Source organism: Mesoplodon densirostris, chromosome 4, assembly GCF_025265405.1.
Source record: "Mesoplodon densirostris isolate mMesDen1 chromosome 4, mMesDen1 primary haplotype, whole genome shotgun sequence".
Lineage (NCBI taxonomy): Eukaryota > Metazoa > Chordata > Mammalia > Artiodactyla > Ziphiidae > Mesoplodon > Mesoplodon densirostris.
In genome coordinates this window covers 62,227,573-62,242,197 of record NC_082664.1, presented here as the reverse complement: position 1 = coordinate 62,242,197, position 14,625 = coordinate 62,227,573, and the positions used below count along the sequence as shown (strand labels likewise).

General features: G+C 39.0%; 1 protein-coding gene and 1 pseudogene across 1 annotated transcript; both read left to right on the top strand.

Moving 5' to 3' along the window:
* The first annotated feature begins 572 nt into the window (after positions 1-572).
* Positions 573-1,456, top strand: LOC132488076 (coiled-coil domain-containing protein 121-like). The gene has a single exon (XM_060096064.1). It carries the CDS (start codon positions 620-622, stop codon positions 1,454-1,456), a length of 837 nt encoding a protein of 278 aa, XP_059952047.1. The 5' UTR covers positions 573-619.
* Positions 1,457-4,064: 2,608 nt separating this feature from the next.
* Positions 4,065-14,625, top strand: part of LOC132488075 (general transcription factor IIH subunit 3-like) — a 93,270-nt pseudogene continuing 82,709 nt past the window's right edge.

The following is a 14,625-nucleotide window of genomic DNA, read 5'->3' as shown; positions in this document are numbered from 1 at the left end:
CCGGATGGGGGTCCAACTAGGGACAGAGGCGGGGAAGTGGAGACACTGGGAGGACGACTGGAGTAGGCCACCTAAAGAGCCGCTCACCGTCGTCGGGCAGGGCCTGGGAAGGGCAAAGCTCTGGACCCCGGGCGGGCGGGACGACAAGGGACCTCCGGGCTCCCACACTACTAAAGTGAAGAGAGTGCCTTTTCCTGTCGGTCCCCCGAGAGCGGGGAACCGAGCCGCCGGAGAACCGGCCGCTAGGGCTCGTCCGGCGGCCGAGGAGGTTAAGCGGTTCAGGGCTGGACGTGCCGGGACCCGGGCGGGATGCGAGCGCCGGAGTTGCTGGGCCCCGCCAAGAGCCGCAGAGACCAGCCCGGAGAAACTGGAAAAACCCTCCGCACTGGGACGCCGTTTCCGCGTGTCGCCAGCCCCAGACCGTAGGGCTCTCTCCCTGGCGGTCTCCGCAAAGGTGCACCGTGACTTTGGGGAGGAACGTTTGTTTGCCGAGTTTGTCAAGTTGGCTGAGGACTCCAGTAATTCCCTTCAACCGGATCTTAGTTTCATAAATAATTTTCTCAAGCCAGAGAAGCTAGCAAAGGCAGAGAAGAGGTTTAAAGAAGAGGCAGTAGTGGAAATGATGAAGCTAGACAAGCAAATCAAAAAAACTCAAATCCGACTAGAACCGTTAGTGGAGGAAACCAGGCAGCTGCTGGCGGAAAACGTACGTGTCGAGGAGGAAAACCAGTTCTTTCTGGAATACCTGACCAAGCAAACAAAGGAGTCTAGACAGCGAACCGAGAAGCTGTGGAACTACTATTCACAACAAAGTGAGCAGATTGAACAAAGGAGACAAGAATTAACCTCCAAATATGCAGAAAAAAATTCAGCGCTTAAAACAGAGCTCTTGCAGAAAGAAAAGATCCTATGCAATTTGAATAAGCAGTTGGAGGCAATGAGGGACGTTTCGATAGTAAAGGAGAAACAGGAGACAGAAATTCAGACACTACAGCAGGAGATAAAGAAAACCCTCGCTGAGACAGCTGCAAAGAAACAGGCCATGCTGGTCCAGTTCTTCCAGGATAAAGCACTACTGGAGGCACAACTGAGTGAGCTAGATGCAAGGCAGCTGGGAAAGAGACCAACAAAGGAGCTGAAGAGCAAGAACGAGGCATTGGAGAGGGCAGCAAAGCAGTACACTTCCGAGTTCCACAGCAGCATTGACAGACAACACCAGCAGTTACAGAAGGAACTACCACAGCTAATTCAGAAATGCCAGAAGTTGGAGGCTACTCACAGCCGTTTAAAAAAGCAGCAGCAGCAGCTGCAGCAAGATCAGTGGTACCTAGAGTGCTTAAGCTGGGGGAGGCAACGGCTGCAAGAAAGGCGTAATCCGTGCCCAAAAGGACAAGGTGCTCCAAAGACCATACTGAACCCTGCCCTAGGCACCAAATCAAGGACGCACCCAAAGTAATTCCTAAAATAACACGAAGTCAGGAATGGAGCAAGGATTCTTAGGTGCTACGTAACATAAACCAGGTTAGGAAGGCTTTGGGATCTCAGGGTGCTGTGGTTAAATATCCATCATGATGTGTTAGTGTGAAGGATTAGGTGCTCTTCTCCAGCAGTACTGCTAGATTATTTGTGGGACTGGCTTCCCTTAAAGTTAGGTTTTTCTTTAATTAGCTCTTGGTAATAAATGGGCTGTTCCTCACACCTCCAGATAACCCAGTACCATTTGTCAAAAACCCAGAAACTACCTCAAGAAAACCACCTTGAGGGCTTCCCTGGTGGCGCAGTGGTTGAGAGTCCGCCTGCCGATGCAGGAGACACGGGTTCGTGCCCCGGTCCGGGAGGTTCCCACATGCCGCGGAGCGGCTGGGCCCGTGAGCCATGGCCGCCGAGCCTGCGCTTGCAGAGCACAGGGGTGCATCAGACCGAAACTCTCCGGACCACCCAGTTCCAGAAACTGACCTGGAGACTTTCCGGACCACCCAGTTCTAGGAACTGACCTGGGGACCTTTCACCCGGCCCAGCCTTCCCGCCTTTTGAGGGGCGGGACTAGCGGTCCCAAGACTGATGTAACCGGCACCAGATATTGCCACGATACCCGAAGAGACCACCAAATAAGGAATACCCTGCGCCCTCCCAGATTCACCACACCCCTTTCCCTTCTTCCCCTATAAAATCTTGCCCAACCCTCGCCCGGGTGCGACTTCTCTGGCCCCTTTCTCTCGGACCAGTGAACCTCGCCGGGGAGCGCCCCCTAACAAAGCTCACTTGAAGCTTTCCTCTGTTTCGCGATGCCGTTTGTTAAGATCCGACCTTACAAAAACCACCTTGAGGAAGTGACAGGAAAATAGTTGTGTGGTGTGTTTCACCTAGCTAAGTTAGGTTTCTTTATAGAAAAAGCCCCCTGAAGAATAGCATTTCAGATTGTTATATTCTGCTTTCTGCTCTGTAAACAACCAATGTCCATGTATCCTCACTTCTTTGGCCACCTTGGCACACAGTGTTTTTAAGCTCTTTGTAAAGTTTGTGCTGGTGATCAGGTAGCTGCTTCTACAGTTTTCTCATGACTGAAAAACTCTTAACAGCAAGTGTAATAAGCCTTAGGCAGAGTAACCTTCTGTCTGATGCTCAGCCCATACCATTTTTGCTTTGTGTAAACTGTGTGAAGGGAAGAGAAGATAGAGGTATGTATACCTGGTCAGTTTTCTGTGGAGAAATACCTCTAGCCTGAATGAGGTGACTGAGTGCTTCTGCCTGTTTTAGGAAAATGTATCAAAAGAAAGTTTTCATATATTTGGAGAACTTTCTAAAAAGTCTTTTGCCATCTCTTTCCCAGGCAACATCCTCAATTTCTAAGATGACAAAGATGACTGAAGTTTCGATAGAGTGAGCACTTTAGCTTTAGGTCACTTATTACGTTTTTACTGCATAAGCACTTCCTAGTCCTTGAAATGCGTTTTGTTATTCATGTGTACCCTCTTTATGCCCCTTCAGTAGAACTAGGAGTAGTATTTTAAATTAATATAGACTTTTAGGGTAGTTATATTTTTGGCACTTAGGACATACTGATGGTTAGATCGGGGATTTCTTTGAATGCTGAATCCTGGTACAGAAATATAGCCTGATATTTTAATGTTGCTCCTTTATGGTAAAACAGAATCAACTTAATATTTTCAAGAAATTGTCAGTGATGAAAAAGTTCATAATGGTTTTCCCAGATTTCAGTTTTATTCATATGTAAAATGAATTCTTGTACAATTAGATTCAGAAAAGGATTCTGCCTCAATGTGCCTTAACTTCTAGCTTTAACAACTTTTCTGTTAAATGTGTAATGTCTCAGTTCTTAAAATTTTGTTGTTATTGAAAATAAACTCAGGTTATAATATATAAAAAAAAAGAAATACAGAAGCTAGCAAGCACAGAGCAGCACTAAAAAGGGGAAAGAGAGTCATCAGCAGACCAGAGATTTATTAAAATCTTTAGAAAATGGCAAGTAGACGAGTCATATTGTCAGATGAAACAAAAGCAAAGAAGCAAATGTTCCAGCACTGAAGACACCTGGCTTCACTCTGAAAAAAGTGAATGCTGAGCAGAATGAAGAGAAAGATCAAAACCTAGAAATATCACCATGAAATTTCATAACACACCAAAGATAAAGAGGATGTGCCAAAAACTTCCAGGAAAGGGCTATGGAAGTTCCCTACTGTTTGATGTATTCATTATCTGAGTTCTTACAGCCATGAGATTACATAGGGAAGCAGTCATGGCTCAAAAATATTAATTAATCGACTGGCCACTTGTAAAATTAGTCCTGACTCAAATACTCATCCCATAACACACTGACATCTGTCCTCACGAATCACATCAGAGTCTATTTTGGTCAATTTCATTGAATTTTTAATAAATATATGATTAAAATATGTAAGCCATAAATATTTAATAAATGTATAATAATAAATACATAGCATAAATTGACTTTAAAGTAAAATGGCAAACCTTGAAAAGATGTTAGATTTCATAGGGTTGATAAAAGTGTTGGTGACTTGAGTCACCAACAAAGCTACTGCTAAATGAGAATTTTAGCAGAGTTAGATCAGTTTAGGCTGGATGAGGAGAAAACCAACCAGGAGAATGGTAAGAAAGAGTCATCAAGGGAGATTCATTTAAAAATCAAAGAATTTAAGACAGGCCCTTGTAGGGAAGTCTTGAAATATTTTTGCAGAAATTACTCTTTATGATTGTGCAGGAAAGTGAAATATGAACTTGGAAGATATCATATCATTCATTCTACCATCTATTTTTATCAGAAAATAGTACCCCCCCAAACAATCCAATTTAAATAGATTTATATTAAGAGGACTTTTCTAGTGCTACTTTCCCAAGAAACAGGAGACTTCCTATAGATAGAAAGGAAGCAAAAACAGGATGGCATTGTATTAGTCTCATTAACAAGAATAAATGCTGAAAATAGTGAAATAAAGCCTGTAAAATTCTGAAAAAAAGTCTTTATATCAACAATTCTATACATAATCAAACTACTAATCAAATATGAAAGCAAAAAAATGACATGCAAGAATTCTGAAGGTTTACCTGCCATGTACTCTTTTGAAAAAAGTACTCCAGCCATATTTTAAAAGAGGAAGGAAGGAAGGAAGGAAGGAAGGAGGAAGAGAGGGAGGGAGAGTGGGAGAGAGGGAGGGAGGAAGAAAGAAAGGGAAAAGGAAACCAAGAATATGGAATGAAAGGTATGAGGAGATTTCTGCTTTAGGTAATGAAAGACTGAGTAGTTTAACCAAATCTAACCACCCTCTGGGAAAAAAAAATACACAAAAGCTTGATTAAATATATTATTTAAAAATCTCCTTAAAAGCATCAAAGATATATCAAGACAATAAGGAATCACAGGACAAAAATCCAACACTTGGGAAAAGGTTTGCCCTGTGATCACTGGCTGACCTGGAAGAGGTAGCTGATATGTGCTTTGATAGCCTCTTAGAGCTAAGGGGAAAAGTCAGAGTTCAGGGCTCACCCAATACCGGGAATTGGGGCCCCCAAAGGGCTACACCCTGAGAATAGTGATAAAACAAAAATAACTCAACCTTGTGCAGACGGTAGACTCACTTCTTTTTAAAATATCAATAGCCCATGAAATCTCAGGCTGTGAGACTGCCTGAGAACACTCTAGATTGTCGGTACCCCTCTTTGGAGGAAGAGAATATTATCCTAAGTCTCAAATTATTTCAACAAATACTTTTTCAAACACAATGCCCAGCATACACCAAAGCCTGAAGAGAAGAGATACAATGAGCAAGAACCAACAGTAATAAAAATAACCAAAATAGCCAGGCATTATCATATACAGTAAAGCTATGCTTAACGTTTTCAAGGAGAAGAAAAATAAGCTGTGAAAATTTCAGCAGGGAAGGAACTAACAAATATAAAAAGTGACTTCACAGTTTTAAAAAAGAAACAAATTGAAATTCTACAATGGAAAAATCCATTTAAAAAATTAAGAATTCAGGGCTTCCCTGGTGGCGCAGTGGTTGAGAGTCTGCCTGCTGATGCAGGGGACACGGGTTCGTGCTCCGGTCTGGGAAGATCCCACATGCCACGGAGCAGCTAGGCCTGTGAGCCATGGCCGCTGAGCCTGTGCGTCCGGAGCCTGTGCTCCACAACGGGAGAGGCCACAACAGTGAGAGGCCCGTGTACTGCAAAAAATAAATAAATAAAAAATAAAAAATTAAGAATCCAATGGGAATTTAACAATATACTGGACAGCAGAAGAGACAGTTAGTGAACTGAAAATAGGTCAGAAGACACTCCCCAGCATGCAGCATACAAGAAAAAGATGGAAAACATGGAAGAGAATGTAAAAGACTCAGAATTCCATGAGAAATCCTTAAGTTCTGGCATCTAGAAGAATAAGAATGGGCACTGGTCATTTCTGTGTAGATTTTAGCCTAGAATTTTCCAAAACTCATGAAAAATATCTGTCTTCCAATTTAGGAATCCAAATAAATCCCAAACAGAATAAATAAAAGGAAAGCCATACCTAAACAGATCATAGTGAAATTGGATAAAACCAAAAAAATCTTCAGTGCAGCCAGAGCAACTCACCTTCAAGAGAATAACAGTAGACTGACAGGTGACTTCTGAACAGCATCAATGGAAGTCAGAAAGAAACTACTAACCTAGAATTTGTAACTAGCAAAAATAAAATCATTTTCAGATGAATAAAAAATTGAAAGAGTTCACCATTAGGAAACCTGCATCCAAAGGAATCTGCAAAGTATGTTTTCAGTTCACTAATTGTCTCTTTGACTGTCCAATATGTTGTTAAATTCTCACTGACTTCTTCCAGAGAAAAGGGAAATGATGGCTGGAAATCAAGGGCTCAAAAATACAAAAAGAATAAAAAGAAAAGAAAGTTGTAAACATGAGTAAATCTCAATAAACAGTGATCCATTAAAAAATAATAATATGTACATAAGGAACTACGTAAATGAAGTGTTCTAAGCAGCTTGTATTACCCAGGAAGAGAGTAAAATTATCCATTAATATTAGACATTGATAAGTCAATGGTACATTTTGTGATTTCTAGGATGAACACTAAAAGTATAGGGAAAGAGCATAATACAACTAAAAGATAGCAAAAAAAATCAATGATTAAAAAAATCCATTGGAAGTCAAGAAGGCCAGACTCCATAGGACTTGAGGATATCTGCTGGGCCTCAGATTTTCTATTAAGGATCTGGGGCCACCACGGTCTCCAGCTATTAGAGTAGATACCAAATCAATTTGTTGGGGAAAGCAAGCATTCAGAAATTCCTGTTTACTTTTTTCAATACATAGGTGCTATGATGACATGGGGAGTGTCCCAGTTATTCAGAATCATTTCAACAAACTTGCTATGATAAGCATATCACATTCAAGACAGTCACTTCTTATATCCTAGGAAAGAATGGCAGATATGGAGACTTTTTTAGGGAGACCCTGGCAATTCTCCTCCTGATTTTCATTCCTCAAAAGGTAAAGATGGCAAATACAAGCTAGTAGTGGCAGCAAATTAGCTTATTCCTGGAGATTAAAGATTTAATGACAAAGAGTGATGTAAACAGGCAACATGCAGAAAATCTGGTGGCAGGACTGTTTACCTAAGTGCTTTGTTACATTCATAGAGGACTCAAGGAAGTTAAAGGTAACCAGTGAATGAAATCAAGGATTCAGACTCTGATTTGAGCATCTTCCAACATTACAGAGGAATAGAGTCCTGTAAAATGCCTCAGATATTTTCTCTTCTGCCACATTTATTCTAGGTTTTCCTTTGTGATCATGATCAAAGATCTCAATCTTTCACCACCAATTTATGTTGACTACAGGACTACTTGCTTCTGTCATCAAAAGCTCCTTGAAATTTGTTATGTCTGTTTCTGTGTGTATCAATATTCTGCAATTTTGCTCTTTGCCACTACATGTGAGATGGCCTTTAAAATTTCACTGCCTCTTTTTTTGAAAGCAAAGTAGAAGAAACTAAAAGTGACTGAGTAATGATAAAATACTTATTCTTTCCAGGTCCCAGGTTATAAGCTGAAATTGTAATACAGGAATCGCATCAGAAAGTCTTTGACAAGAAATGATATAATAATATACACCATTATTTTTAATGTAGCTAGATTCTTAGAGGAAATATTTCCAAAGCCACACTTTTTGTGCACTTCTTAGAGAGTGATTTTTTTAAATAAAGTCATTTTATGTATTTTATATATTTTTTCTGTTTCCTGACTAATTTTTTACCAGAAATGGAGAAGAAAGAGCAAATGTGTCATTATTTTAATAGGATGATTATTTGTCAAAGTGAGGTTTGGGGTTTAATTATAGTTTTAATGCAAGTAGTTTAACTTTAAACTGAAGCCCCTTTTGTGAAAAGACAGGTGTGTGAAATTTGAATACAATTTTAGAAAAAAAATGAATACACTGCCAACTGTTAACTTTAAAAAGTTAAATAAATAAAACCCTAATTCACTAATCTGAAACTATTTAGATACAAACAAATATTTATTCCTTTGTCTGGCATCTTTATATGTTTAGACAATGTGACCAAATTAAAATGGTTCATTGCTGAGTGACTACAAAACTGCACTTTGAATGAGCAAGGAAAGTGAGTAACAGTAGTCTAGCAGGGGAAATTTTTCTTCAGAACAATGGTTTTAAGAGCTTCTTTGTAAAAGCTAAACCCTGAGTTCTTTTGGGAATTTCTCAGAGACTTAATTTTAGCAGTTAATAGTAATTCTCAGATACAATTATTTACATTTCAATGAAAACAAATGTATAAATATTAGAGACTCTTCTCTAGAAGCTTTGGAATGTAAATTTCTATAAATTCATAAAAGAAAATTCTTTGAAATTTTAACATTAAAAGAAGTTTTGTGGATGATTGGTTCAAGATGGCGGAGTAGAAGGACGTGTGCTCACTCCCTCTTGAAAGAGCACAGGAATCACAACTAACTGCTGAACAATCATCAGCAGGAAGACACTGGAACTCACCAAAAAAGACACTCCACTTCCAAAGACAAAGGCGAAGCCAAAATGAGATGGTAGGAGGGTCTCAATCACAATAAAATCAAATCCAACAACCACTGGGTGGGTGACACACAAAACTGGAGAACAATTATACCACAGAAGTCCACCCACAGCAGTGAAGGTTCTGAGCCCCATGTCAGGCTTCCCAACCTGGGGGTCTGGCAACGGGAGGAGGAATTCCCAGAGAATTAGACTTTGAAGGCTGGTGGGATTTGATTGCAGGACTTGAACAGGACTGGGGGAAACAAAGACTCCACTCTTGGAGGGCACACACAAAGTAGTGCGCATATCAGGACAGGACACAGGGGGAAGGAACAGTGACCCCACAGGAGACTGAACCAGACCTACCAGCTAGTGTTGGAGGGTCTCCTGAAGAGGCGGGGGATGGCTGTGGCTCACCACAGGAACAAGGACACTGGCAGCAGAAGTTCTGGGAAGTACTGCTTGGCATGAGCCCTACTGGAATCCACCATTAGCCACACCAAAGAGCCTGTAGGCTCCAGTGCTGGGTCACGTCAGGCCAAACAACCAACAGGGAGGGAATTCAGCTCCACCCATCAGCAGACAAGCAGATTAAATTTTTAATGAGCTCTGCCCACAAGAGCAACACCCAGCTCTACCCACCACCAGTCCCTCCCATCAGGAAACTTGATCAAGCCTCTTTGATAGCCTCATACACCAGAGGGCAGGCAGCAGAAGCAAGAAGAACTACAGTCCTGCAGCTGATGGAATGAAAACCACATTCACAGAAAGATGGACAAAATGAAAAGGCAGAGGAATATGTACCAGATAAAGGAACAAGATAAAACCCCAGAAAAACAACTAAATGAACTGGAGATAGGCAACCTTCCATAAAAAGAATTCAGAATAAAGATAGTGAAGATGATCCAGGACATCAGAAAAAGAATGGAGGCAAAGATCAAGAAGACGAAAGAAATGTTTAAAAAAGACCTAGAAAAATTAAAGAACAAACACCTAGAAGAATTAAAGAACAAACAGAGATGAACAATACAATAACTGAAATGAAAAACACACTAGAAGGAATCAATAGCAGAAAAACTGAGGCAGAAGAACGGATAAGTGACCTGCAAGACAGAATGCTGGAATTCACTGCCGCAGAACAGAATAAAGAAAAGAAATGAAAACAGCCTAAAAGACCTCTGGGACAACATTAAACGTACCAACATTCGCATCATAGGAGTCCCAGAAGGAGAAGAGAGAGAGGGAGGACCCAAGAAAATATTTGAAGAGATCATAGCTGAAAAATTCCCTAACATGGGAAAGGAAATAGCCACTCAAGTCCAGGAAGTACAGAGAGTCACAGGCAGGATAAGCTCAAGGAGAAAAGACCAAGACACATAGTAATCAAATTGACAAAAATTAAAGACAAACAAAAACTATTAAAAGCAACAAAGGAAAAACGACAAATAACTTATAAGGGAACTCCCATAAGGTTAACAGCTGATTTCTCACCAGAAACTCTACAAGCCAGAAAGGAGTGGCACAATATATTTAAAGTGATGAAAGGGAAGAACTGACAACCGAGATTTATCTACCTGGCAAAGATCTCCTTCAGATTTGATGGAGAAATCAAAAGCTTTACAGACAAGCAAAAGCTAAGACAATTCAACACCATCAAACCAGCTTTACAACAAATGCTAAAGGAACTTCTCTAAGTGGGAAACACAAGAGAAGAAAAACACCTACAAAAACAAACCTAAAACAATTGAGAATATGGTAACAGGAACATACATATCGATAATCACCTTAAATATGAATGGATTAAATGCTCCAACCAAAACACACAGGCTTGCTGAATGGATACAAAAACAAGACCCACATATATGCTGTCCAAAAGAGACCCACTTCAGACCTAGGGACACGTACAGACTGAAAGTGAAGGGATGGAAAAAGATATTCCATGTAAACGGGAATCAAAAGAAAGCTGGAGTAGCAATACTCATATCAGATAAAATGGACTTTAAAATAAAGAATATTACAAGAGACAAGGAAGGACCCTACATAATGATCATGGGATCAATCCAAGAAGAAGATATAACAATTATAAATATACATGCACCCAAAATAGGAGCACAGCAATACATAAGGCAAATGCTAACAGCTATAAAAGAGGAAATCAACAGTAACACAATAATAGTGGGGGACTTTAATACCTCACTTACACAAATGCACAGATCATCCAGACAAAAAATTAATAAAGAAACACAAGGTTTAAATGACACAATAGACCAGATAGATTTAATTGATATTTATAGGACATTCGATCCAAAAACAACAGAATTTACTTTCTTCTCAGGTGCACATGCAACGTTCTCCAGGATAGATTATATCTTGGGGCACAAATCAAGTCTTGGTAAATTTAAGAAAACTGAAATCATATCAAGCATCATTTCTGACCACAACGCTATGAGATGAGAAATCAATTACAGGGGAAAAAATGTAAAAAACACAAACACATGGAGGCTAAACAATACACTACTAAATAACCAAGAGATCACTGAAGAAAACAAAAAGGAAATCAAAAATACCTACAGACAAATGACAAGAAAAACACGACAAACCAAAACCTATGGGATGCAGCAAAAGCAGTTCTAAAGGGGAAGCTTATAGCAACAAAATTCTACCTCAAGAAACAAGAAAAATCTCAAATAAACAATCTAACGTTTCACCTAAAGGAACTAGAGAAAGAAGAACAAACAAAACCCAAATTTAGTAGAAGGAAAGAAATCATAAAGATCACAGCAGAAATAAATGAAGTAGAAACAAAGAAAACAACAGCAAAGATCAATAAAACTAAAAGCTGGTTCTTTGAGAAAATAAACAAAACTGATAACACTTTAGCCAGACTCATGAAGAAAAAGAGGGAGAGGACTCAAATCAATAAATTTAGAAATGAAAAAGGAGAAGTTACAATGGACACCACAGAAATACAAAGCATCATGAGAGACTACTACAAGCAACTCTATGCCAATAAAATGGACAACGTGGAAGAACTGGACAAATTCTTAGAAAGGTATAACCTTCCAAGACTGAACCAGGAAGAAATAGAAAATATGAACAGACCAATCACAAGTAATGAAATTGAAACTGTGATAAAAAAGATCTTCCAACATACAAAGCCCAGGACCAGATGGCTCCACAGGCGAATTCTAACAAACATTTAGAAAAGAGCTAACACCCATCCTTCTCAAACTCTTCCAAAAAATTGCAGAGGAAGGAACACTCCCAAACTCCTTCTACGAAGCCACCATCACTTTGAAACCAAAACCAAACAAAGGTACTACAAAAAAAGAAAATTACAGACCAATAGCACTGACGAATAGATGAAAAAAACCTCAAAAAAATACTAGCAAAGAGAACCCAACAACACATTAAAAGGATCATACACCATGATCAAGTGGGATTTATCCCATGTATGCAAGGATTCTTCAATCTATGCAAATCAATCAATGTGAATCACCATAGCAACAAGTTAGAAGAAAAAAACCATGTGATCATCTCAATAGATGCAGAAAAAGATTTTGACAAAATTCAACATCCTTTTATGATAAATCTCTCCAGAAAGTGGGCTCAGAGGGAACCTACCTCAACATAATAAAGGCCATATATGACAAACCCACAGCAAACATTATTCTCAATGGTGATAAACTGAAAGCATTTCCTCTAAGATCAGGAACAAGACAAGGATATCCACTCTCACCACAATTATTCACCTTCGTTTTCGAAGTCCTAGCCATGGCAATCAGAGAAGAAAAAGAAATAATAGGAATCCAAAATGGAAAAGAAGAAGTAACACTGTCACTGTTTGCAGATTACATGAAGCTATATGTAGAAAATCCTAAAGATGGCACCAGAAAACTACTAGAGCTAATCAATGAATTTGGTAAAGTTGCAGGATACAAAATTAAGGCACAGAAATCACCTGCATTCCTATACACTAACAATGAAAGATCAGAAAGAGAAATTAAGAAACAATCCCATTCACAATTGCAACAAAAAGAATCAAAATACCTAGGAATAAACCTACCTAAGGAAGTAAATACCTGAACTCAGAAAACTATAAGACACTGATGAAAGAAATAAAGATGACACAAACTGATGGAGAGATATACCATGTTCTTGGATTGGAAGAATCAATATTGTGAAAATGACTATACTACCCAAAGCCATCTACTGATTCAATGCAATCCCTATCAAATTAGCAATGGCATTTTATACAGAACTAGAACAAAAAAAAAACTTAAAATTTTTATGGAGACACAAAAGACCCCAAATAGCCAAAGCAATCTTGAGGGAAAAAAATGGAGCTGGAGGAATCAGACTCCCTAACTTCAGACTATATTACAAAGCTACAGTAATCAGGACAATATGGTACTGGCACAAAAACAGAAAGATAGATCAATGGAACAGGATAGAAAGCCCAGAGATAAACCCACGCACCAATGGTCAACTGATCTATGACAAAGGAGGCAAGGATATACAATGGAGAAGACAGACTTTTCAATAAGTGGTGCTGGGAAAACCAGACAGCTACATGTAAAAGATTAAATTAGAGTACTCCCTAACACCATACACATAAATAAACTCAAAATGGATTAAAGACCTAAATGTAAGACCAGACACTATAAAACTCTTAGAGGAAAACATAGGAAGAACACTCTTTGACATAAATCACAGCAAGATCTTTTTTGACCCATCTCCTAGAGTAATGAAAATAAAAACAAAAATAAACAAATGAGACCTAATGAAACTTAAAAGCTTAAAAGCACAGCAAAGGGAACTATAAACAAGATGAAAAGGCAACCCCAGAATGGGAGAAAATATTTGCAAATGAATCAATGGACAAAGGATTAATCTCCAAAATATATAAACAGCTCATGCAGCTCAATATTAAAAAAACAAACAACCCAACCAAAAAATGGGCAGAAGACCTAAATAGACATTTCTCCAAAGACATACATGGGGCCAAGAGGCACATTAAAAGCTGCTTAACATCATTAATTATTAGAGAAATGCAGATCAAAACTAGGTATCACCTCACACCGGTCAGAATAGGCATTATCAGAAAATCTACAAACAACAAAGGCTGGAGAGGGTGTGGAGAAAAGGGAACCCTCTTGCACTGTTGGTGGGAATGTAAATTGATACAGCCACTATGGAGAACAGTATGGAGGTTCCTTTAAAAACTAACAACAGAATTACCATATGACCCAGCAATCCCACTACTGGGCATATACCCAGAGAAAACCATAATTCAAAAAGATACATGCACCCCAATGTTCACTGCAGCACTACTTACAAGAGCCAGGTCATGGAAGCAACCTAAATGCCCACTGACAGATAAATGGATAAAGAAGATGTAGTACATATATACAATGGAATATTACTCAACCATAAAAAGGAACAAAATTGGGTCATTTGTAGAGACGTGGATGGACCTAGAGACTGTCATACAGAGTGAAGTAAGTCAGAAGGAGAAAAACAAATATCGTATATTAATGCATATATGTGGAATCTAGAAAACTGGTAGAGATGAACCAGTTTGCATGGCAGAAATAGAGACACATGTAGAGAACAAATGTATGGACACCAAGGAGGGAAAGTGGGGGAGGGGTGTTGGTGGTTGTGGGGTGAATTGGGAGATTGGGATTGTAATATATATACTAATATGTATAAAATAGGTAACTAATAAGAAAATGCTGTATAAAAAGTAAATAAATAAAATTCAGAAAAAAGAAAAGGAGTTTGGGGTTTTTTTTTGTCCTTGATAGTGTTAAAAAGTCCTTTTAAGTTCTAACATTGACTAAGAAGAATCTGAGGAACTGCAGCTTCTTTATTTTTAAAAGTAATTGACAAAACTCATTTGTTCACAAAACTTCTTTATATTTCAAATTCTATTTATGCTTTATATACCATCTTAGAAGCTGAGTTTTACTTAAGATACATGGTGTTTGGCTAGTTATTTCCATACAGAATTCATATTCTAGATTTTTAGAGTTTTTAAACATGGAAAAGAGTTCAATAATCAAT